Source organism: Mus pahari, chromosome 13 (genome assembly GCF_900095145.1).
Source record: "Mus pahari chromosome 13, PAHARI_EIJ_v1.1, whole genome shotgun sequence".
Classification (NCBI taxonomy): domain Eukaryota; kingdom Metazoa; phylum Chordata; class Mammalia; order Rodentia; family Muridae; genus Mus; species Mus pahari.
This window is the reverse complement of record NC_034602.1, coordinates 9,864,087-9,889,488: the sequence shown is the minus strand read 5'-3', so window position 1 is coordinate 9,889,488 and position 25,402 is coordinate 9,864,087. Positions and strand designations below refer to the sequence as shown.

The window sequence follows — 25,402 nt, the reverse complement described above, 5'->3', positions numbered from 1 at the left end:
GTGGGTATTTTTCTCATTATTTTCAAACAGAACCTTCTTCCAAATGAACCCCAAAGTTGGTAGCTTTTTTTAAACTTACTTCATTTTAAATGTTCAAATGGGTCTGAGAAAATAGCCCAGTAGTAGAGTCTAGAGTCTGCAAGGCTCTGGGCTTTTTCTCTAGGGTCCTAACAGCAAAAAGGTCACATAATTATCACAGAGACTCTCTCTGGCAGCTACAGCTTCCCTCCTAGATGTGTGATGCGATTTTAATGTATTCTCTTATTTCAGAAGAATATGAAGTTCAGTAGTGACAGGTTGGGCAGTAAGTCTGTCTAGGAGCCTTAAAAAAATGAAGGCACAGGACTAACAAAGTGGAGTAGAGCTCCTCCTACTGGCACAACAGAGGAACTCTCATGACTGGTTAAGAGGTGGAACTACAGGGAAAGGTAAGAAGCAGTAGGACTGGCTCAGAAAGTAGCAGCATAACTCCCACAACCGCGGTGCCAGCAGAGGGCCGGCAGTGTCAGGGCCCAATGAAGGGCGATGACAGCAATGGAGTACATTTGTGGACACAAGGACCTACATGCTCCAAATCTATTTCCTGGAATGGTTAAAGGCATCTACAGCCATCAAATGAGTAACAGCAGCAGTCTTTAAAAATTATTAGTGTCTGCAGAATGACACCTGTAGGGAGTAAAGTAAAAGACACAACAATCCTTTAAGTCATGATGGCATGGTGGCACACACCTTTAATCCCATCATTTGGGAGACACAGGCAGTTGGTTCTAAGTTCAAGGCCAGCCTGGCCTATATAACAAGTTTCATGACAGCTTGTCTCAAAAACAAAACAACAAACAACACAAAGAGATTGCAATCATTCTTGTTTAAGTTAAAAAACAATAGAAAAAAGATGTTTTTATAAAAGAATTAACTTTAAAGATAAATCTAAATGGTGCCTGTTATTCAATAGGGAATTCTAAAATTCCCAAAGTGGGCAACTGACACATATACATCCCTCTTGAAGATACAGATGGATGATGATAATTTGAGAAGCAGAGAAGACAGCTGACCAATCAGCTCCTGCCCTGGCACTAGTGATGACCTGTCTGAACCACCTTCTACTAGGAAGTGGCTTACCTGTGTTTAACTTGTCAAAGCACGGGTTACTTAACTGCGTTAAACCCTAAGTACAAGGTCCACATGACATTCCTTGCCGCTGACTCTGACAGCAGAAGATAACTGTCTCTTGAGAGGCTCCATAAGTTTGGTAAAGAAGTTCATGATAGCTCAAGTTAGGTGCACAGTAGCAAAAGTTCTGAATATTAAAAAAATCTTTACTCTGTCTTAGCTTCAAAGTGAACACAGAGGCTTGTGTGACCCCAGGAGAATGAAACTGGTTCTGGAAAATGCTTTTCTCCATAATTATGAAAGGATAGGGATGTTCCCAGTGGCATCAGCATCAATACTTAATTAGAATCATCTTCTATGGGGGTGGGGAGAAGAAAACGTCATCTGTCAGTCTTTTCCAACAAAGTTCATCATTAAACATCCATTTGACATTCTCTAGGCTTTAAGACACAAAGTCAGCTCAGCACACACACACTACCTCTTGTATACTTTGCTTGTGGTCATTTAAACCAGAATACAGAGTCAGGGCTAAGTTCAGGTTCACTCACCTGGTTGACGTGCTTGTCTTTTCCACTGTAGACATGAGCTTCGCAAACGCATCAGTCACTCTGAGGCCTGAGGTGGAGGTCTCCAGCTTAGCAGTTGTTAACTCATACAACTCTGGATCCACACCTTACAGCACAGAATGACAGTGAGTGAGGGCAAGCTGCATGGGTCATAGCGAGCGACAAGATGCAACAGCAATACTCTATTCACGTGTGAGTCTGCATAAGCACTACTCACTGTCATTGTCAGATCAAGTGCTGCTCTTATGCACGTGAGCAGTCATTACTCAGCATGCTACACGAGGGCACACATGCTACAAGTGGGGGATGCCAGATAACTCTGTGTAGCTGGTTCTAACCTCCCACCCTACAGGGTTTCTGGGGATTGAACTCAGGTTACCAACTTGGACAGCGGGCACATTTATCCACTAAGCTATCTATTTTTATTGTTTATGCGCATCTGTCTGCATTTATGTATGCACATCGTATGCATGCCTATGGCCCAAGGAGGCCAGAAGGGCTGTCGGAGTCCCTGGAACTGGAGTCACAGACAGTTGTGAGCCACCATGTAGGTGTTGGGAATAGAACCCAGGTCTTTTGCAAGAGAAGCTTGTGTTCTTAACCACAGAGCCAATTAGCTAGCCTCATGTTTTTCTTTATTAAGTGGTAGGCTTTGAAGTATCTATAAAAGCAATACATAAAAATCCCATTTTGAAATAAATGTTGTATGTAGCTGATGCCTTTCAAATGCTTCAAGAATTTCTATCAGTCAGTTTTGTATTCATTTCTGACACATAGTGTTTATAAATAGGAGCATGCTATGATATTCTCAAAAATTTTTATTTTATCTTATTTCAAGACAAGGTCTTACTCTGTTGCCTACATTGGCTTTGACTCATGACAATTCTCCTGCCTCAGCTTCCTGAGTGTTGGGATTACAGGTATGAGTTACCACACCCGACCTCCAACATTCTCATTTTTAAAAAATATTTATTTCTATGTGTATTGGTGTTTTGTCTGCATGTATGTTTGTGTGAAGGTGTTTGGATCCCTGCTATGAGCTGCTGTGTGGGTGCTGGGGACTGATCCCAGGGCCTTTGGAGGAGTGGGCAGTGCTTTTAACCACTTTCTCCAGCTCCATATCCTCAATTTTTAAACTGGCTAATGAACCTAATTTTGAACCTTGCTCTGATCTCATCAAAAAAAAAAAACCAAACCTCTTTTTTAAAGACTTGGGTATTTTTCTTCACGTCAGAGATTTGGAGAGTAATATAAAGTTGCTAATATAGAAAGTGATTTGGTAATTTGGTTATCTTAGCCATGACTAAAGAGATGCACAATTATTTAAAGCATCAATTTAATACTAAAAACTGACTACATGTCTTCAGGTAAGAGGTGGAGTGGCTGAGAGCACTACTCTGGGAGAAACGAGGACGCTCATCCCCAGGACCCGGTACCCATGTGTACCTGATGTAAACCTGCCGGCCTGCAGCTAGGGTAGTCAGCGAGAGAGAGGAGCAGGAAGGAAGCTAAGGCGGGGCTATATATAGTTAAGCATCCATTTACAAAAAATGCTTAATAGCTTCTCCAGTATTTCTTTTCTTTCTTCTTTGGGGCAGGGAATTCCAACATCACTCTGGCTGGTCTCCACCTACTGAGGGTCAGGTGACCCTCCTGCCCTAGTTGGGACTACAAGTGTGCATGGCTGTACTTGGTTCAATTTTATTTTCTAAGAAAAGCCTATGAGAGTAAGTAAAAAGTATAATAAACTCATGAACAAGTTCTCTCCTTTCTGAACCAATTCTTCGATGAGCACAGATGGATCTCAGATGTTATAGAAATCAAACAAGCAATAGCTTCCAAAGTTACTGAGTTCAACAAGGAGGAAGGTGCACATTGACTCCTCTTAATAGCTCATTAATGTACACTTTCAGGACATACTTTAAAAACCTGTTTTTCTACAATAAGCATACAGGCCAAAGTTAAAATGTATAAAAATTTAAAAGTGTATATAAAGAGCAACAAGCCAAAACTGTTCCTTTCTCTCTTCCGCTGTTTAAGGTGAGCTTCCAAGTGCTCACAGTCAAGGTGAGACCTGTGTACCAGGCAGAACAACTGCATCCTGAGTGGCAACAGCAGTTTATCCAGCACTGGACACTCAGCTGCCAAGCAGGAAATGGCAGATTGAAAACAACAGCACTGACAATGACAGAAGAAAACCTCCTTCTACCCCACACAACACTCCTCCCCTCCATAAACTGCCCCCAAACCAAAAAATGACTGAGATCTCTAACAATTATAGTTAACGTTTTTCAGAAACAAGCCAATTATTTACTATAAACTACAGAGAGTTTTTTAATGTAATTTTTTTTTAAAAAGCAGAACCTTAATGAGGCACAGCTTAATTACACAATTAAAGTAGCAAGCCAAATTTTATGCCAACCTCCTAAAAAAAAAAAAAAATCACACACACAATAGTTAACAGCAAGCTAAGAAAAAATGACTTTCCCATAAACAAGTTAAAAAAAGGACAAATAAGTGGTAAAACTAAACACTAAAGAAGGGGTTGGTACCTGAAGCTGGGGGAAGTTTTAATGAAACCCAAAGAAAGCCAAGGCAAATCCACTGTAAGCAGATTTACACAGCAGCTAGAGCATACTGACGACAACCCAGAGTTTAAAGGTTTCCCAGGGCAGAGACTGCACTGGGCCATGCTGTGTGCACGTCCACTGCAGCCTGAACCTTCCCAGTCTTGCAGCTATACCCTGAGCCCAATTATCAGGCCATCTCGGCACTTCTTTTTTTTTTTTTTTCCGAGACAGGGTTTCTCTGTGTAGCCCTGGCTGTCCTGGAACTCTGTGTAGACCAGGCTGGCCTCGAACTCAGAAATCCACCTGCCTCTGCCTCCTGAGTGCTAGGATCAAAGGCGTGCGCCACCACGCCCGGCTACAATCTCGGCACTTCTTTAAGCAACCAGGTTATTTGTGCTCCTATCAACGCTTTTTAAACAAATTTAAACTATAAACACATTTGAAATCTAATCCAAACTTTCCGCAGCCAAAAGAAAAAGTGAACTCTTTTTCATTATAATGCAGACTGATTAAATTTAGCCAAGAGAAAACTCGGATAAATCTCAGTTTCCCCCTTTATCTCTAGTAAATATGAAATTTGAGCTCCTCCAGGCTGTTCCATAAGTCAGATATTCTTAGTAGAACTTTAAGTAGTAAAGTATCAAATTTATGTAAGTAGAAAGACCAAATACAGACCTTTTCCTATACTCTCAAGAATTCTGACAACAATGAAATGAAAACCAGGAGCTTAGATTTGAGAAATCTATCCATCCCACCTGAGATCTGCGGGCCTTCGCTGTGGCAGAAGGGGTTTACCTAGCTGGGTATAAGAGAAGGGCATCCTGGGGAAGGATTGCCCTTAGCTGACCTTGTTCTTTCTTCATATTTGTGGCTGATAAACCTTACCTAACAGACTTACCCCAAACAAAACACCCCCCAATTCTCAGGAACCCGGTCTAGCTACAGAACTGGCCACCAGTGAGCACAGAAGGGGATCCTCAGTATGCGTCCTGGGGTTAGCATTTACCCCAGCAGCTGTCTGGTCATCAGTGATGACCAGGTCACAACTTTGAGATGACAGGGATTCATTAAAATCATATTCAATAAAATGTAAACATTAAAATGCCATTATAATTTTGATCTTTTATTCGGTTAGAAAATGACAAAGTACATTAGTCCTTTGGTCAATGAACTAGGGCAGAACATTAACAGATACTAGTAAGCTTAGTTTTTAGCTGTTAGGTTCATAGCAATTACTTTCTACTACTAACTTTTGTTAACATTTTTTATTCTCCATGGAGGCTAACAGTATGCTTTCTATATAAAAGCTACATAAAAATAGTAATTTTTTAAAATATGGGATTATATAACTACATGCTAGATTCCAACATTTTTTATTCAATTTTGTATTTAGCAGCACTAATAAGAACTAATTAAAATGTTAGAACTTGTAAAAGTTACATTATTATAGACACTATAATATGAAGCCATCTTTGTGTACTAAAACGTTCTTATCTCACTAGTGCTATTTTCAAATGGCTTTATAGAATATGCTTTCAAAAATAAGCATATAAATACATTTTCCAGTTAGAGCGGGTGAAAACCAAAACATCCTTAGCTGTCTAAAGCCATTAGGGTCATATTATTGCAGAAACTGCTTTCAGCTCTGAATATAACCCTCTGAGAAACTTTCCTTACAACTGTATTTTGTGTAAGTAGTTTCTTGCAATCGGCTGTCAGAAGGGGAGGCGGGGAGAACGCTGTCTACCTGCTCCCTTGTTTATAGGAAAGTCAAATGTTGCCATGCTTTAGTAATCACAACTATGGTTGAGCGCTCTGCTGACCTGGGATTGTGCTGCTGCTAGAGCTACTGTCATCCACGGGCCCAAAGAAATCAAGGTTCAGAAGAGTGGAACCTCCACTAGCTTGGAATTCAGTGACCGTGTTGGTGGGCAGCCACACAGAAGGTAAGCCAAGGGAGGAGGGGTTACGTGTGAAAAGGGGTAAGACACACACTTGAACATGCAGGTTATAATTAGTAGTCATTACACATTTTAAAAATCAACATTAAAACAATGTGTACAGCATTAGGTTTTCATAACTAAAGTAACAATTTAACTCAATGTAGATTTCCTTGTGTACAATGTAAATAATGTAACACTTTGTTAGGTTTTAGTTAGAAGTCAGTTCTTTCAATCCAAACTGAAAAGTATCAGAAAGACCAGAGAAGGCACACTAGTTAAAGGGAAACAATACTTAATCTTAACCCAGCATCAAATCACTACATGCCCCATCTTTCATGTTAGTTTCTATGAGCAATTTCTGGTTTCTAATGAATGCTTTTCAAAAGAACGACAAAGTTGTGAGTTTCAGGACATGCACCAATACATTAACTTCTTTAAAATAACATAATATAGATGTAGTAACTGCCCTACCCTGATGAACAAGCTGTACTGTTCCCCTTTAACTCTGCAATAGTAATCACAAATAGTATACATTTTTAAAGAAATTGTTAATAAAGAGCATGATGATTTGACTAAGACACCAGACAACAGCGAAAGGTACATCCAGGCTTTCCTTCAGCAGGACATTCAATTGATGGTTTCCAGGTATCCTAGGATCCCAGCTCTCAGGAAAAGCTGGTAAGAGTGTCTCAGGCAATGGCATGGGAAGTACCACTGAGATGACAGTGACAGTGTTCTAGACAGTGGCTGAACTACTTACGAAGCAATTATAAATCAGGGTCCATGGAAAAGCCCCAGCATGGACTGGAACACTAGCACTGTATATTAAAGACCCTACGGTACTTGCATAAGTTACTCCCCTTTTAGAGTTTGAAAGTCATAAGAAAATTCACTGATTTCTGGAACTGCTCTGTTAGCATTTGGAGATAAGTTTAAAAATAATCATGAAAATCATTCATCTTCCATTTGCATATAAGTACTCTATAAAATGCTACTGAGTCTGAAAACTACATTAAGTCAATAATATGGATCTATTTGCACACTGGTTTTGGTTAAGTGAATAATTGTGCTTTATGCTTTGGAGCAACCACTAGCCACAAGACTGTGTATCCAAGAAAATTTCACAAAGTAAAGCTATAAAACATTCAAATAAATTGGTCCTAGCTAAAATATCATTTAAACTATCTAATTTTGACTTAAGATAAAGAAACTAAAACTTTACCTTATTCTTACTACCATTACTTGAGCATTAATATTGCTGATAACATTAATGGCTGATATCTTGAGCAATTGCTATTTAGAAAGAAAGCCTGAATTTCCAAAGATAAGAATAAGAAGTTATGTTCAAACAAAAAAGGAAGTCAGCAGAGAGAAGTCTGTCTGAACTGTGTAGCTTTCCTAGCTCTAGCCCTGGTGCTAGAGGCTCTACGGAGAGACGTACCATCTAAAGGGTTAGTAAGGCCGCTGCTACTCCAGTCAAACTGGACAGGTGGGAGAGACTCCTAGAGTTGAAACCAAAACAAAAAACAAAAACAAAACAATCAAAATTAATCAGTATAGGTAGCAGCAACATAAAGATTTCTTAAAACAAAGCAACTCCCTCAAAAGTACAACAAGACCATGATGCAACAATGTACCTATTAACAAATTTTGGTTAACTACAATTTCAGGTTATTTGCAAATATTAACAAGCTGAAATTGGAAAACTTATAAACAGTATGCTTATTGATATTATGTTTTAAACTGTTAAATTTCAAGAAGAGGATTTAAAACAGACTTTTTTTGACTTAGTGATTACCTTTAACATAAAATACAACATGACAGAGAAGGAACTACATTGAAAGTGACATCTAAAATGAGAGTAACTACTAAATAACTAGTTATAGATGATCTTTACTAACTTAGCTGGTCTCATGACACATAGAACAAGAAGGAACAACGTCCAAGGTCTCTAGTTCTTTACAAGTTTCCTGATTTCAAAAGGAAAGAAACTGTGCACCAAAAAATAGGATGCACTATTTTTGGTCTGTTTTTGAGACAAGGTCTTCCTACGTAGTTCTGGAGTACAGCTGGCCTGGTACTCACTCTATAGACCAGGCTGGCCTCAAACGCAGACATTTACCTTCCTCTGCCTCCTGAGTGCTGGGAACAAAGGCCTGTGCCACCATGACTGGATGGAATGTCATTTTTAATGTGTTCAATTTCAGATATGTAATTTAAAGCGTGCTCGCGCGCATGTGTATAAGGAAAAGGGAGGGAGGAGAGGGAAGGAGACAGAGAGAAAGAGAAAAAAAAAAAAAACCAGATTGTGAGTGTGTGTGTGTGTGAGACTGTGTTATGACCGGAGGAAGACACTGGACATCCTCTACCTTACTTCTCTAGTCTCTCACTGAATTGGAGCTAGGCTGCCAATCAGCAAGGCCCAGGATCCTCCAGTCTCTGTCCTGCATAGCACCGGGGTTACAACCTCAGAATGACATACCCCCTTTTATTTGAGTGTGGGAGATTCAAACTTAGGTCTAGATGCGTGCACAAAGGCAAGTATTTTTAACCCACTGAGCCATATCTCTGGCCCAATTAATATATTTTTGAGACAAGGTCCTGCTAAACTTCTCACGACAGTTTCAAACCTGTGGTCCTCGTGCTTAAGGCTACTCAACAGATGTAGGTATATGCCCCACAACAGGTCAGGCATTTATTGTAGTCAAGTTCTCTGACTTAGAAATTATATGAAATCACTTTTTTTTTTCTTTTTCATTTTGAGGCAGAGTCTTATTCAGTTGCTCAGGCTGGCCTTAAACTAACTATGTAAAGACAGACTGGTTTTTAAATTCACACTCCTCCTCTTCAGTCCTCCAAGTGCAATCATAGCATGCACAACCATACCTTGGGAGATTTATGAAATAATGCACTTATTATAAGTGATTACTACTCTAGCGTTTTCAATTTCATAATATAAACTGAACAACAGTAAACAGTGAGTAGAAGGTAGCTGGCAAATGTTCCTCACGTTAAGAAGTTTTTGTTTTCTCTTTTGGTGGCTATGCTGACAACATGTGTGGAAATAACTTGTGCTCTACCAGGCATTTAAACACCAACACACTGTTGCTTATTTCCTAGAATGTCGTTGGCACTGCTAGCCATGCTTCCCTGTGCGGAAGGCACTGTCACAACATTATACTTACTTTCTTTCTGGGTAAAGACACTATTACCTGTAGGACAGGAACATGAATTAGTTCTTTGGAGGCAATATTATAATGTTTTCGTAAAATAGGGACAGGCAGACTAATAAAAATCAAGTTTAGCCTGTCCAGCTTGGAGCTGAGGAGGAAGTATAAACCCAAGTAAAAGGCCAGCATCAGGAGATGCCTGGGGTGGAGGGTGGATGGGAGCGAGTATAGCCATGCAGTGTCTCTGTTGTGTCTGTGCTGTGCACTAGCTCCCGACCTGCGTTCAATCCTTAGTTCCTAAGGGAGGTCTGTGGTGAGTGAGGAGTTTTGTATGTTGACTGTGGGGTGGTTACCTGCATCCACACCTGTGACTAAGGGATCTATAACTACATATAAATGAATCGGTGTCTTATTCCTGACTGTACCTTATATCTATTGTAATTATATGAACGGTAGCCAAAGGCTACATAGGTGGACACACAGGTCTTTTCTTTGTTCTATCTTTGTAATACCATGGATATCTAATAATTTCATATAAGTTAAAAATAATTCTAGGGAAACCCTGGTTTATAACCTACCTGAAGATTAATAAAAACTTAGAGAAAAAAAATCTTTTTTTTTTTTTTTAAAGCTAATTGTAGAGCAAACACACCTGGGCAGATCTAACTTACTCCATTTTTGGAAAAGAGAAACCTTTAGTGGTTATGTTCAACAAAGAAGAACCTAGGTCTATACAATAACATTATTTCTGGACAAGTGGCTCTTTTGTAAACATTTATGTAAGTGATATCAATGAACTGGATAATTAGAAATATTTCATTGATTTGCTGGAATTTTGGCTATTTATGGATGTCTATGACATCTTGAGAACAACCAAAATTATGATAATGAGCCACTAAGTATGAATCAACATTTAGTGGAAATGAGGAAGATGAAAAACAACGCTTTAACAAGGTGGTGAGCTAGAATGACTTCACAAGTGAAGGAACCCAAAGAGAAACCAATGGAGAAAAGCCTTTGCAACAGCTTTATATGTAACGTGCAATGAATGATTCCTGCAGAGACAGAAGCACTAGAGAAACCAGACTGAAGAAACAACAGAAACACGGAGGCTGGAGAAAGGAGCCCTCATTCCAGTCCTGCTGATCCACTGATTCACAACTTTGGGCACGTCATTAACCTTTCCAAGTATGGTTTCTTATTGAAATGGGTATAAGTTAATCATCCCTGAACTCGGATTCACAACTAAAATAGCTCCATCAAGAGGCTAAAGCTGCTACTGATGACGGGGTGGATAACTATCAGTCTGACTTGCTTATATATAATGAAACATGAGTTCAACACACCCATCCTCTGCAACAAAACAAAACAACAACAAAAAACCAACCCTGGCGTCCCCTCCAAGACTTTTACCTTTTGTTTGGTTTTATTTCTGATCTATTGAATTTCATACCCTCTGGGTATAATTAATTATTAATCTCCCTCTTTCCTTGAACTCAATATTTACCTGCCTCAGTCTCCCAAGTGCTGGAATTACAGGTGTGTCAGTACACTTGACTCCCAAGTTTTAAAATCCCTTAACAAGAGAAGCAATGGTCGCAGAACTGCCATATGCTGCTCAGGTTGAGAGGGGAAACCCCAACCATAAAACAAGTGTTTACACTGGAACAGGGTATGGAACTGACAAGGCCTTATGCAACTGTGGTTTGCTTGACAGTGCTGTTCAGTGATGCTGAAAATGAAAACACACAAGGAATGTGTGGTACATTGTTCTGGGGGTGGGTGGGGAGTGAGTGGAAAGACAGAAGGGACTGAACAGGCATACCCTGATATAATTTGCAGACTTCCATCATTACAGGCTATGGTTATTCATCTGAAAAGCACAACCACCACAAGATGCAACAGGGTTACTCTATGAACCAAGGAAGTGCATAGGTATTACACACGGCACGCTAATGACTACGTGAGACACCGCTTTATACGAAGAAAACCTATAACGCAGTCAGGTGCTTCTGTCAACCTTTACCATAGGTATGGAGCCAAGCAATGGTTGTGCAATCTGGCCGGCAGTTAGCGACTCAGCACAAAATTCTAAATTAAAATACATGTATTTCATTTGGTCATCTGCTTTTGGTTAAGTCTGAATTAAGCTATTTAAGAATATAACATGGTATAAGGTCATGACTAGAAGATAGATGCTTCTAAGATGTAGAGGCAAAATGACAAGCAACAGCTAACCAATGAAACAGGCAGTAGTTATGGGGATGCTGTACAGAAAAGGAAAGAGCAAAGAGGAAAGGCTAACACTCAACTGTCTCAGTATTGAAAATGGAAGCTCCGTTTCCAGTAAGTATGGCAAAGCAGCTACCACTGTAGGGATGAGGATGGTGACGCGCCAGGAAGTGTGCTGTGGCCAATGATGTAGGCCACAGAGTAGGCTACGAGTGCAGCATGAGGGCAGGGAAAGGAGACGAGGCACACTGCCCAACCACCCTCAGAGCCAGGCAGGACGCATGACAGCCTGGCACCTGCTAACACCAAGCCTGCAGTGCTCTGGCTTGGAAATGAAGTTTAATTTACCTTGTGCCCAGAATAAACCACAATGCCTGGGGGTGTGTGTGTGTGCACACCTTACTCCCAGCACTCAGGAGGACCTCTAAGTTTGAGGACAGATTGGTCTACAAAGCAAGTTCCAAGACAACCAGCCAGGACTACAAAAAGAAGCCCTGTTTCAAAAAACCCAAATCACAACAAAACCCACAGTGGCATATCATAGTAAAAACAGATGTTTCTTCAAACACACTTGAAAGGGCTGGACCTATGTTTATTTATACATCATTTTCTACAGTATGTTCTTCAGAACACTACCTCCACACAAGTATGATCTCCTCCCCTGAACCCGCAAAACGGCCTGTGGTCAAACAAATCTGAGAGAGAAATTAAAATTAAATAGCAGCATTTACTGCAGGGCTCAGGGGTACTGAATGTGTGTTGTGAATCTCCAAGGGTGGTTGTGAGGGTATAATATTTTCCCCAAACTTACTTTACCCTGGAACAATGCTTTAGTGGGCTACTGATATAGAATATATTTTGGGAAGAACTGTCCAAACATACATTTGTTAGATATAACTTGTAAGCGTTAGTACAAATGTAGTGTTTTCTAGTGTTTGAAAATCTGGCACTTACTATATTTGTGCCAGTATTTATAATCTTAAAAACTAAGACTGTGACTTGGACTGGTTTAAAAATTTACTAATAATAAGTCTTGTTTTGTATTTTATCTTCTTATTTTTGAAAATTACAGATAATTTGTTCATTGTAGCCTAAGAATGTTAAATGACAATCAAAAACGTCCATTTTCAAGTTTTACGAATATAAAATGAAAGACATATTAAGGAAAATAAACCAGCATGTGTGATTATGTGTCCATATAAATGCATAATCACTTACATACATATGGATAGTTTACCTGGAATGGATCAGATGTACACGCGTTTATTTCTGGTGTCATAATGGTTGTCTGACCAATAGAAGCAATTTTTTCTGCAGCAGATAGTGGTTTTAATGGTTCCTTGGTGGGCTCTAACATTCCCTGAAAAAGATATATTAGTCATTAATTGGAAATGGATCAACATAAAGCTTATAATAATGGCAATGTAAGAGAAAAGAAAAAATTCAAATAATATATATAAAAGATTATTTTAGAATAAAATGTTTTGAAGTCAAATCTTCCATTTTTTTAAAAAAATTAATTATTTATTTTATGTATATGACCACACTGTCCTTGACACACCAGAAAGGGCATCAGATCCAATTACAGATGGTTGTGAGCCACCATGTGGTTGCTATGAATTGAACTCATGACCTTTGGAAGAACAGTCAGTGCTCTTAACCTCTGAGCTATCTCTCCAGTCCCAAATCTTCCATTTTCATTATTATTTTATTTTATGCTACTTAAGACACTAATGTTATATGAAAAGGCAATATTTCTAACAGTGGTATGTTGAAAGCATATGTCTTTTAGTGTGAATTTAATATGTTTAAATCTGAGCTGGTGTCTCAGTACTTAGATTCTGGGTCTGGCAAAGAAAGTATAGACAGACAGCCACTTCAGAGGGCAAGACACTGTATGTACTCCACTGGATCTGAAACAATTCAAACATACTTTTTTAAAGTAAAAAATGAAAATATTGTAGATTGATATGGAAACAAACAAACAAATCATTTGGTATCAAGGTTCTACCAAACATGGAAATGGCTAACTCAGGTTAACAGCACAAAGCAGCAGGGCTTTGACACAGATAAACCACAGCTGAGGTCCAGAGTAAGGTGCTTATGCTTACATCGTCTGGAGACCAGCCAAACAAAACCAAACAACCTGATGAGCTCTTAAATATGTACTGGTTTATACTTCATACGAAAATCACTTTTAACTCTATGTGTGCATGTGTGTATGAGATCAAAGCTACTAACCAGTAATCTCAAAATCTGTACATTTCTAAAACTGCCTTCTAGGAGACTCCCTACTCCCACAGAGGTAGAAACTAATAAAAAGCAATTTACACACTGGATCCCTCTTCTCCCCAGCAGACCCAATTTCTAATATTAATACATGTGGCACCAGGTTTCCTTCTATGCAGTAGAAAGATGAAAATAAGCTCATGGTCAACGTGCTATAACATGTACATTATAATAGGCTTTATGTGCTTTTATAAAAGAAAATATATTTGGTAATTATTAGTATCAGCCAAATTTCTTAATTTGAACTACGATTTAAACCAGCGGTGCCCAAGTTGTGGTTGCCAAGCAACAGCACCTAAAACCTGATCAAATGTATAAATTCTCAAGCTCTGCCTCGGATTATAAAAAAGCTTAAGATGGTGTTTCTTTTTGATTTTTGTTTCTTCTTTCTTCTTCTTTTTGAGACAGAATTTACTCTGGGCACCCCACGCTGTCCTGTAGCTCATTCTGTAGATTAGGCTGGCTGGCCTTGAGTTTAGAGATCACCTCCCTAGTACTGATTTTAAAGGTATGGGCCACCAAACCCCACCCACAGAAATCTGTGTCTTAAATCTTCCAAATGATTCTGATCAAGTTGGAGAAGCAGAAACTTAAATGACTACTTCAGGTGCAGTCTTCCATATGAGATGCACCACACAAGAAATAGAGGTAGAGTTAAGCTTTGTATCAGAGGCAATCACTGGGAAAAGTACTGGCCTGGCAAGCATGTGGGGCCTTACTTAGATCACTGTTTATTCAAGTAAAAAAGGGAGGCATGGTGACACTTGCTACAATTCCACTACCCACCCATAAATCTATTTATGTTCATTAAATAAATTTAGTGTTTTAAAACCTTAAAAGCAGGAAGTTTTTTTATTATTATAGGCAATAAAGTTCAAAAATGAAGTGTAAGTTTTACCACCAACTCCTTAAAGCCAGCTAATGTGCATCAAGAAGGTACTGCTGGCGAGCTTACCAAGTTACTATAAGTCCAACTTAGACCAAGAGACTATACAACAACCTCTGGAGTCCTACTGTTTGAGAAAAAAAGAAATCCAAATAACCAATAAGTTAAAGGAAAGTTCTGGACTGTATCTATCTAGAACAGAGAAGCATACAATACAAGGTAAGTAACTGAGCAGCAACTGATTAAAAAAAAAACAAAACAAAACAAAACCAAAACCTCAGGCACAGAAAATTCAACAAACTGAAAAAAATCATAAAGTTCCAGTTTCATGGCAATAAAATTAGGGCCTACTCACAGAAAATAAACTGTAGATAAACACACAAACAAATAAACACCAAGTTGTACTTTACAGGCACATATAAGCAATTTTACAATTGCTTACTTTATTTTTTCATTGAGACAGGGTTTCATGTAGCCCAGTCTGAATTGAACTAGCTGTGAGAGAAGGATGAGCTTGAGCTCACTACCTCCTGGTCCTCCTGCTTTCACTTCCTTAGTGCTGGAATTATAGGTCTGCACCACCACACTTAGCTTTCTTGAGTTTTTAACCACATTTTCCCCTTAAGTTCAATTTACTCCTTATAATAACATGAGATTTTAGCTTAACAGAGAGGACATTTTCATTTAGCAATAATTCACCCACCAACACCAAACTTTATAATGTGACTCAGAGGCTGGAAGATAGCTGTGTGTGCTGTGCAAGCCTGAAGCCCCGAGTTCAAGTCCTCAGGATGCACCTAAAAGATGGGTGCAGACAGCTGTCCATGCATGCCTATAACCCCAGTGAGCAATCTGCCTCAAAGGAATAAGGACACCAGTGTCCTCCCCTTGACCACATGTGTAGACCCACTCCCCACAAGAGGCAAAATGTGACTGAATCTTGTTAAAGAAGAGAACGAAAAATGCCCATTTGCTAAAACTACCCAGAATATCTGGGGAAAAAAAAAATCACATTAACAATATTAATGGAAATTGTAAGGTCCTGGCTTATTTCCATATATTCTAATTTGGTATTTTCATGCTCCTGTGGACATCCACAGTCTCAATGTTGTTTTATTTAAAATTAATAACTGAATTAAACATATCTCTAAGATGCCAGACATTTTATCTTCCATTTTTCTTCTTAAAAATTTAGAAAAAAACAGGCTGGGAAGATGGCTCAGCTTTAGTGCTTGCCTTAGATGGGTGAGAACAGAGTTCAGATCCCCAGCATCCATGTTACGTGAGCAGATGGGGAGGCATGTCTTTAATCCCAGCACCTTTAATCGGGAGGCAGAGACAGAGCCTTGGAGCAAACTAGCTAGCTACATTAGTTAAATTAGTGAATTCTGGGTTCAAGTAAGAGACTCTGCCTTTGTATGTTAGGGGGAGGGCAATTGAGGATACCTGATTATCAACTTCAGGTCTCCACATGCACATGCACAAACACAGATACACGTGTCTTACCTATATACTTGCATACACACATTACATACACATGCAAGAAAGTTTAGAAAGAAAATCCATCAACAGTATATTTTAGAAAGAGTTAAACATAAAAATAATCTTCCATTTAAAACAACACATGATCTGTAATGGAATATAAAAAATGTCTCATGTAAAGACATGAAGGATATATAATTACAAATATTACATAAATATGTACCCCTAAGATCACAACACCAAATCTTTAAAATATTTAGAGGGGTTGAAGAGACTGCTCAGTAGTTAAGTCTTGCTCTTGTAGAGGACCCAGATTCAGTGTCCAGCACCCACCTGTAGCTCCAATCCCAGCAGATCTGATGATCTATTCTGAGCTCTGTGAGCACCAAACATGCATGTGGCACACACACCCACACACCCACGTAACATCTAAACTGTTCTTTTTGTGTTTTTGAGACAGCATTGGCTGTCTTGAGACTCATTCTGTAGACCAGGCTGTCCTTCAACTCTGAGATCTGTCTGCCTCTGCCTCCCCAGTGCTGGGATAAAAGGCATGTGTCACCACCACCCAGATAAATTTAAACATTTTTAAAAACAAAATTTACACATGTGTGCATGTATGTATGTACACGTAAGCACAGGTTCCCATGGAGGCCAGAACAGGTTATTGAATCTCTTGAAACTGGCATTCTAGGTGGCTGTGAGCTGTGGCCATTGAGAACCAAACTCAAGGCTTCTCATGCACCAGAGTTTTGTGTTAGTCAAGCCAGTTCAGAACTTATGTGTCCTGGCTAGCCTCAAACTTGTGGCCATACTCTGCCTCAGCCCTCCAAGAGGTCAGCTAACAGGTAGAAGCGTCATACCCAGTCCTGAAATGCTTCTTAAAGCACACTTTCTGGCAAGAGTAGTGATACACACCTTCAATTTTAGCATCCAGGAGGCAAACTCAGGCAGGCAAATCTCTGTAAGTAAAGTCCAGACTGTTCTACATGGAGTGTCCTGTGCCAGCTGGGTTTATACATAGAAAGACCATGTCTCCAGATAAACAACTACTTTGTTTTTTTGTCATGCTATATAAGATGATTTTATAAAATAAATGCAATAAATATTCTGTACTTACCAATCCTGCTGCATACATGGGCACTATAACAGGCTGCTTCTTATTGCCAGTGAATAGCTATGTACATTAGGGAGGAAGAACATGTATTTAGAGAATGATTTGTCTGTCATACAATAAAATTGTTTCTCGTATGCTTATGATGTTCTATTATACTGTGAATAATGAACTCAATAAGCTAAGCTTTAAATATGGCTCATATGTACATAATACATGTGTGCATATATATATACACACAATGTGTACATACATACATGTGTACATACATACACACGTGTATATATATATGTAACTCAGTCCAATTTTTCATTTTATAGTTAAGGGAAAACAAAAATTTTCAAAAATAAGTACTTAGAGCTGTGGTTCTCAACCTGTGGGTCATGATCCCTTTGGAGTTGAACAACTCTTTTACAGTTGTCACCTAAGACTATCAGAAAACACAGATATTTACATTATGATTCATAACAGTAACAAAGTTACAGTTATGAAGAAGCAATGAAAGTAATGTTATGGCAGGTCACCACCTGAGGAACTGTATTACAGGGTTGCAGCATTAGGAAGGTTGAGAAGCACTAACTTCAGAGGAACATTATGATATCTTTTTGTTTTGTTTTGTTTTGTAGACAGGGTTTCTCTGTATAGCCCTGGCTGTCCTGGAACTCACTCTGTAGACCAGGCTGGCCTCGAACTCAGAAATCCGCCTGCCTCTACCTCCCAAGTGCTGGGATTAAAGGCGTGTGCCACGACCTCCTGGCTCATTATGATGTCTTAAAATTGCCTAATCAAAACAAGTTAACGTTTAAGCCAATCCTTTTTTGTAGAGCTAGATAATCACAGTGTAAACAGGAAAACAGTAAATTTAAAAACCATACAGGTGGGCTGGAGAGATGGCTCAGAGGTCAAGAGCACCAACTGTTCTTCCAAAGGTCCTGAGTTCAAATCCTAGCAACCACATGGTGGCTCACAACTATGCGTAACAAGATCTGATGCCCTCTTCTGGAGTGTCTGAAGACAGCTACAGTGTACTTACATATAATAAATAAATAAATCTAAAAAACAAAAACAAAAAACAAAAAAACCCTATACAGGTTTATTAAAGAATTTTCAAAGATTCTAACAAACTCACAATGTTTCGAGTGTCTATTCCCAAGGAGCACAAAAGCTTCTTGTTGCTATGGGAGCCACCCCACTGGTACCGCAAACCATGTGCATCATGGATGTCCTGCAGTTCGGTCCACACACCCCTCAACTCACTGTAAAGGCCACAAAGAAGACAACAGGTTACTCCAGCCCCTTCACCATAAACTTCACCTTCAGTACATTGATGATACACTGTGCACTGTAGTGAATATCATATCTAACCTATCTGTATCAACTGTTATCTCAGTGCAATAAAGATCATTAGAAAGGTAAGCTAAATTTATATGAAGGCATACAGTCCAGGAACTAGCCTGTTTAAAAAAAAAAAGATTATTTATTTTATATGTCTAGTGTTTTGTCTGCATGTGGGTATGGATATGTACCACATATGTGCCCCAAACCTTCAAAGGTTAGAAGAGGGTGTCACATGCCCTGAACCTGGAGTTATGGTCAGCTGTGAGCTACTATTTTGGTTCTGGGAGCTGAACCTAGGCCCTTTGCAAGAGCAGTCAGTGCTCTTAACTGCTGAGCCATCTCTCCAGCTTGTTCTTTTTTTATTGTAAAAACAAACAAACCCCAACATTTAAGGGCTGGGGCTATAGCTGGGGTTGAATTCTGCCTTGCAAATCCCTGGGTTACATCCCCAGCACTCAGTAACTTGGCATGGTGGTGCAGGTCTACGATCCCAGGACTCAGGAGAAAGAGGATCAGAAGTTCAAACTCAGGCTTGGCTACACAGTAAGTTCCAGGTTAGCCTGTTATACATGAGACAGTATTTCAAAAAATTAACATTTAAAAGAAAAAAAAAATCACTTGGCATCCACCATTTTAATTTACTAGTTACTCAATATTTGGGTGTTTATTATTTTTGTGGTGTGAAACAAGTCTCACTATGCAGCTCAGGTGGGCTACAGCCTACAGCTCTCAGTAAGATGCCTTTACTAGTTGGTTAATATTATTAGGCTACAACCTACAGCCCTCAGTAAGATGCCTTTACTAGTTGGTTAATATTATTAGGCTGGTAATGGCCATCTTTTAGTAGTTTATTGTGTATGGCATATTATTTCCTTAGGTTAAATCTCTTGGAAAGGGATTTGTACACCTTGTTCCCTCACCCCTCCCCATCCCCTTTTCATTAGAAATCACTAAACAAGAAGAAAAAGACAAAAAACAATCTCAATCTTGAATGGAATCAAGACAAGTGGAAGCCTGTACAAGAAATACTTTGGCCATAAAGAGAAACAAACAAGTTATACGGGACTTAGATAAGGAAGAGAGGAAACACTTGAGAAGGGAAGGATACTTCCAGAGGCAAGAATGAGAAAGTATAAAAAGACCGGCCAGAAATGGAATGACTTCAAAAATCAAATAATTTGTAGGAACCTAGAAAAGGGACACAGAGGCCAAGGAGAAATAGCAGTTGTAAAGGCAAAACAATAAAGAAGTGTTTGCTTCTGAAGAACAATCTATCAGTGTAATGAATGGAAAGACTCACATCAAGGCAGTTCATTGTAAAACTTCAGTAACAACAACGTACACATACATCTATATTAACAGAATATAGTAGAACACGTCATGTGCACGGGAAGCCTTAAGGTGACAGTTATAAAGAGGCCAAGGGGGGTAACAGCCTGATAGGTAAAGTCTGATCAAGAAAAATTGTGTAACTAGCTCTTAGGGGGCAGAGAGAGATGTTAGAAAATAAGACAGCGACTACGTGAAGTGCCTGGGGGCAGAAGGGTGTTAGGTTTCAGACTGGTTTAGAGTTTGGAATATCTGTATAGACTTTATCAGTTGGGCATCTGAAATGCTCCAAAATTATAAACTTTTTGAATATCATGTCAATGTTCAAAAATGTATAGATTAAAAAAAAGTCAACCCCTTCCTTTTTCAGTGCTGGAAATTAAACCCCTTGCACAAGCATATCAGCAGGTGATCTACAACTGCTCTACACCTCTACCCAGCTCCCACAAGTTTTACATGTTATAGCACTTCCAAGAATGGATTGCCAAATTAGGGACGCTCGTCTTGCATAAGTAGGAAGACACTGTATAAAAAAAAACAAGTGTGTATTTAGCATTTATACAGTTAAAAGGAAAATACAAGATTTTATCAGAAGGTAAGATATATGTATATAGAGCTGGTGAGAAAAGCAGGTCTACACTGTCAGTTAAGTCAAATGTGTGACACATGTGTAATCTCAGCACTTGGGGACTCTTGAGTTTGAGTGCAGCCTGGGCTATATAGTCAGATAGTCAGGCACTGTCTGAATATACCCCAAGTTGTTTATCACACTAGGTAGTGGAGAGGTGACATAACAGGCTGATTCAAAAGTTGATTTAAAGACATCAAAAGAAACATCTCAGAAGTAGAGAAACAGGGATTTTCCCCTTAAGTCTTTTTACACGATTAGTCTATAATTATAGTATTTTAAAACAGTACTGTTGAGATAGCTTTACAAATAATAACAACTGAAACTAACAGTCACAGTTCTCTAAGAACAAGTTTCTACTTACCCACGTTCAGCTAAGGCCTCTCTTGTTTTTACTGGTGAGCTGTTTGTTTCCAGCAAGTGCTTCAGGGAAGTAACCTCCTCTTCCACATCAGGGACAAATACAGAAGGAAAACAGGCTTCGAAAATTCTCTCCAACCGGTTGAGTAAAGCTGTCTGAATCAACCCCCAAAAAGTTCACTTTCTTCAGTTTTAATGATGACTCAGTTTTAATGATCTCAACACACACACACACACACACACACACACACACACACACACACACACGGAAGGAAATCACCACTCAAGTACAGAAAATAGTGTCAACAACTCCGCTAACTGATTAAGTAGTCACGTTGTTGCTGCAACAGGTGGTAAGCACCCACTGGTGCTTTCTATGTAGTGTCTTAGTCTGTTACAGAGTTCTACAGAGGAAAAGCCATTACTCTGTCGTGTAGTAAAGATAGTAACTTCCAAGTCTGAATAATCTTCCAAAAGCCAAACAAACCAATGCTCCCCTACCCCCTCAAAACCCAACAACAACAACAAAATCCCCCAAAATAAAAACAAAGCCCAACAATAAAACCCTCAGGCACTGTTTATCTTTTCTCCATGACCCAGGCAGCACAGTAAGCACAGAAAGGTAGATGTAGACTACCCATGGCTAATGAGAATTGTTTTTCTTGACATAAACACTTAATTATGAAAGCCTTTTTGAAATTTCGCTGCTGCAACAAATGCAGAACACAGTAAGAAAGAGGGTCTCAATTAGAAAACAAACAAACGAACAAACAAACAAAAAAACAATTGGGGGACTGAAGTCATTAAGAGCACTTGCTGCTCTTCCAGAGGCTGGGGTTCAGTTCCCACACCCACATCAGGGCACTCACAACTCCAGCTCTGGACTTCTTGGGCACCTGTATTAACATGCACACATCTTACATTTTTACATGTATTTATTCCCTGTGTAGTGGTGGTGGGTATGCTGTGGTGGGAACCTGGAGGTGAGAGGCCAACTATTGGGAGATGGGTCCCAGGAATTAAACTAAGCTCTTCTGGCTTGGCAGCAAGCACTTTCACGCACAAAGCCATCCTGCTGGCCTGAGCATCTCAATTTTTACTAATAAGAAATTCACCAGCTCTTCATCATTTTGACATTCTATATTATCTTTAATAAATCTCATTTCTCTACTTACCTTGAGGTAAAGCCTACGTATTTACTAGAGTATTTTTCACCATAAACAGATAAATTTACTTGGCATTTTGAGTTTTTCTATTATTATTAATTCAAACTTCTTGAATAATAATGCTTTTTGGAGGGGGGGTCACTGTATTTATTGACTATGTTATTCCCATTGTCCTAATTGTTTTCATATACATGTAAGATATTTTAAAACTGAGTACAATTTATTGTTTAAACATCAAGTAGAAATACAAACTGTTATAAGTTAAAGCCTGTTGGAAGAGTAAATGTACTACTAAAATTGATAACAGAAAAATACCACAATATTTCTTCCTCGTAATTGACACAAACAAGCCAACACTTGATTTCTCCTCTGAAGTAGTCAGTAACTGGAAGAAGAAACACAAAGGCATAATTTCCATAATCCCATTTTCCAAGCCCAAACTTCCCTTTTGGAAGCTGCGCTCGAGCAGGCCCTCATCACATTATAATTAGTCTCAAGGTACTCCTTTGCTATCTCTGCCAAAGTTCTCTGACACCCTCATTATAGTCATGTGAGATGAGAAAAAGTCTCACTTTCAATTATGAACCCTAAAGCAAAGGGCAGGTAGACTTCAGATCCCCAGGCTCTTGAAACTTGAGCGTGTCAAGGGGACCCAGCAGTGACTGACTTCAACAAGGGGAAGGGACAGCCATGACTTTGAAGGAGATCAGGTAACTATCTAATTGGAATCCTGATGAGCACTTCCCTCCTGGGCAGGGAAGGTAAATAAAACTCACCTAGGACCACATTTTATTTACCTGAAAATTAAATCTTTACTGTATCATCTTTATAATCTTATTAAAGTGAAGGGAGAAAAAACTCAACCTGTTACCAGAAGAAAACAGGAATCCTAAATTCAACTGGCTAAGCATTACTATACATAACACAGGTTTTAAGCATACTAGTGTTACCATGAACAAGTGCTCAAATGACTGCAGTGTATTTGAGAGAAGGAAATTCCATTAGCCTAATTACTTCAGGTTTTATGTGTTTTGTTTTTGTTTTTTTCCCCAAGACAGGGTTTCTCTGTGTAGCTCTGGCTGTCCTGGAACTCACTCTGTAGACCAGACTGGCTTCGAACTCAGAAATCCGCCTGCCTCTGCCTCCCAAGTCCTGGGATTAAAAGCATGCGTCACCACTGCCTGGCTCATTTTTTGTTTTTGTTTTTGTTTTTTTCCTTTTTCTTCAGCATTTCCCTACAAGTGATATAAGCTACATAAAAAAAAGTTAAAACTGAGTTTAACATATCTTTAGAATTAGACATAAAACACACTTGCTTCCAATCTTTTGTTAAACGAGGCAACACAAGGTTAGCAACCTTTTCAACAGAGAACAGTATAGATACTTCAGGCTTTGTAGCTCATCTCTAAAAAAGCAAGTATGTGTGGGCTATAGAAAAACTTATGTACAAAAGCAAGAAGTAAAGGACAGATTCGTCCCATGGGCCATTACCTGGAGCAATAAATAAATATCAAATAGCTGACGGCATCAGCCACAGGGAAAGAGCTCGATGCAACAACAGCAACAATAACAACAAAAAGAACAGCTAAGAGAGTTAAAGGTTTTGATTACATTAAATTTGTGTGACATTTACTTTTTTTTTAAAGAGTCTTATTGTGTAACTTTGCTAGTCTGGTATGTGGAACAGGCTGAGCTCGAACTTAAGAGACACTCCCTACCTTGCCACACTACCTCTGCCTCTGTGTACTAAAATTAAAGGCATGTGCCACTACAGGGCTTTTACTCTTAAAAGAATATATTTCCAACTATCTATGAAACCAAGGTTGTTGACAGTACAAAGCCGCATGTCTGCAGTACCACAGTGCTGACATGATTGTGCTGACACACACAGAGGGGGCTACACACCAGGCACTAAGACTCAGCTTCTGCAAGTATAATCTAGAGACCTCAGGGCCGGCCCCCACAGACTAGATGAAGAAAGAGACTATTGGGGGCTGGTGAGATGGCTCAGTGGGTAAGAGCACCCGACTGCTCTTCCAAAGGTCTGGAGTTCAAATCCCAGCAACCACATGGTGGCCCATAACCATCCGTAACAAGATCTGACGCCCTCTTCTGGAGTATCTGAAGACAGCTACAGTGTACTTACATATAATAAATAAATAAAATAAATCTTTAAAAAAAAAAAAAAAAAAAAAGAAAGAGACTATTAACTACTTTTGGTACTCAGTGCCAGTCAGAGTGGCAATTTGTATCAGTTACTGTTAGTATACAGAAGATTCACATAACAGAAACATACTAAAGGGAAACAGTCAAAGCTAAGCCCACTGCTCACCATTGATGCTTTCTACCCCTATTTAATATTCTAAAGCATAATAAAAATCACTTGGCTCAACCTAATAATTCCAATCACTTAAAAATGTAGCAATAAATTAAATCCAACTATTCTGTATCTTCGGCCAAGAATCAGAAGTTAGCTTTTAAGTACGTTCCCCTTGTTCCACCCCTTCCCCCTTTTCTTGTTTTCTTGAGACAGGATTTCTCTATGTATCAGTCTTGGATGTTCAGGAACATACTCTGGACCAGGCTGGCCTTGAACTCACAGAGATAAGTCTGCCTCGCCTTCTCAGTGCTGGGATTAAAGGAAGTGTCTACTCTTAAGAGAGTCTTTTGTTTAAAAAAAAATTTTTTTTTTTCGAGACAGGGTTTCTCTGTGTAGCCCTGGCTGTCCTGGAACTCACTTTGTAGACCAGGCTGGCCTCGAACTCAAAAACTCCCCTGCCTCTGCCTCCCGAGTGCGGGGATTAAAGGTGTGTACCACCACGCCTGGTTTACAATCTTTTTTTGAGGAGGTTACTCCTTGTATATTCTAAACTTTGGATATCAGTGGATGACTTATTTTTAGTTGTCTTTACTGTATTACAAAACACAAAGTGTACAAAGCATACAGTAGATATGTTTAAAATATTTAACTTTAAAATGAACTTTTATTATTTTATGTGTATTAGCATTTGCTTACATGTATGTAAGTGACCCATGTGTGTGCCTGGTGACCCCTGGGGTCAGAAAAGGGAGTTAGAGATCCTGGTACTGGAGTTGTAAGTGACAGTTGTAAGCCACCATGTAGGTGCTGGGAATCGAACTTGGATCCTATGCAAGTCTAACTATGTTCTTTTTTTTTTTTTTTAAGATTTATTTTATTTATTTATTATATGTAAGTAC

At 39.1% G+C, this 25,402-nt stretch overlaps 1 protein-coding gene across 3 annotated transcripts in view; it reads right to left on the bottom strand.

The window, feature by feature from the left end:
• Nucleotides 1-25,402, bottom strand: part of Aftph (aftiphilin) — a 58,130-nt gene that overhangs the window by 5,719 nt on the left and 27,009 nt on the right. For 2 of the 3 annotated variants that reach the window (XM_021210868.1, XM_029545095.1), the window contains 7 exons: nucleotides 21,022-21,173; nucleotides 18,492-18,618; nucleotides 17,369-17,425; nucleotides 12,829-12,951; nucleotides 7,631-7,691; nucleotides 6,070-6,150; nucleotides 1,659-1,782 (listed from right to left, as the gene is read on the bottom strand). In XM_021210868.1, the coding sequence (XP_021066527.1) occupies nucleotides 1,659-1,782; nucleotides 6,070-6,150; nucleotides 7,631-7,691; nucleotides 12,829-12,951; nucleotides 17,369-17,425; nucleotides 18,492-18,618; nucleotides 21,022-21,173 (725 nt within the window). The remainder of the gene's footprint in view (nucleotides 1-1,658; nucleotides 1,783-6,069; nucleotides 6,151-7,630; nucleotides 7,692-12,828; nucleotides 12,952-17,368; nucleotides 17,426-18,491; nucleotides 18,619-21,021; nucleotides 21,174-25,402) is intronic. The other variant, XM_021210869.1, reaches the window with a different exon arrangement.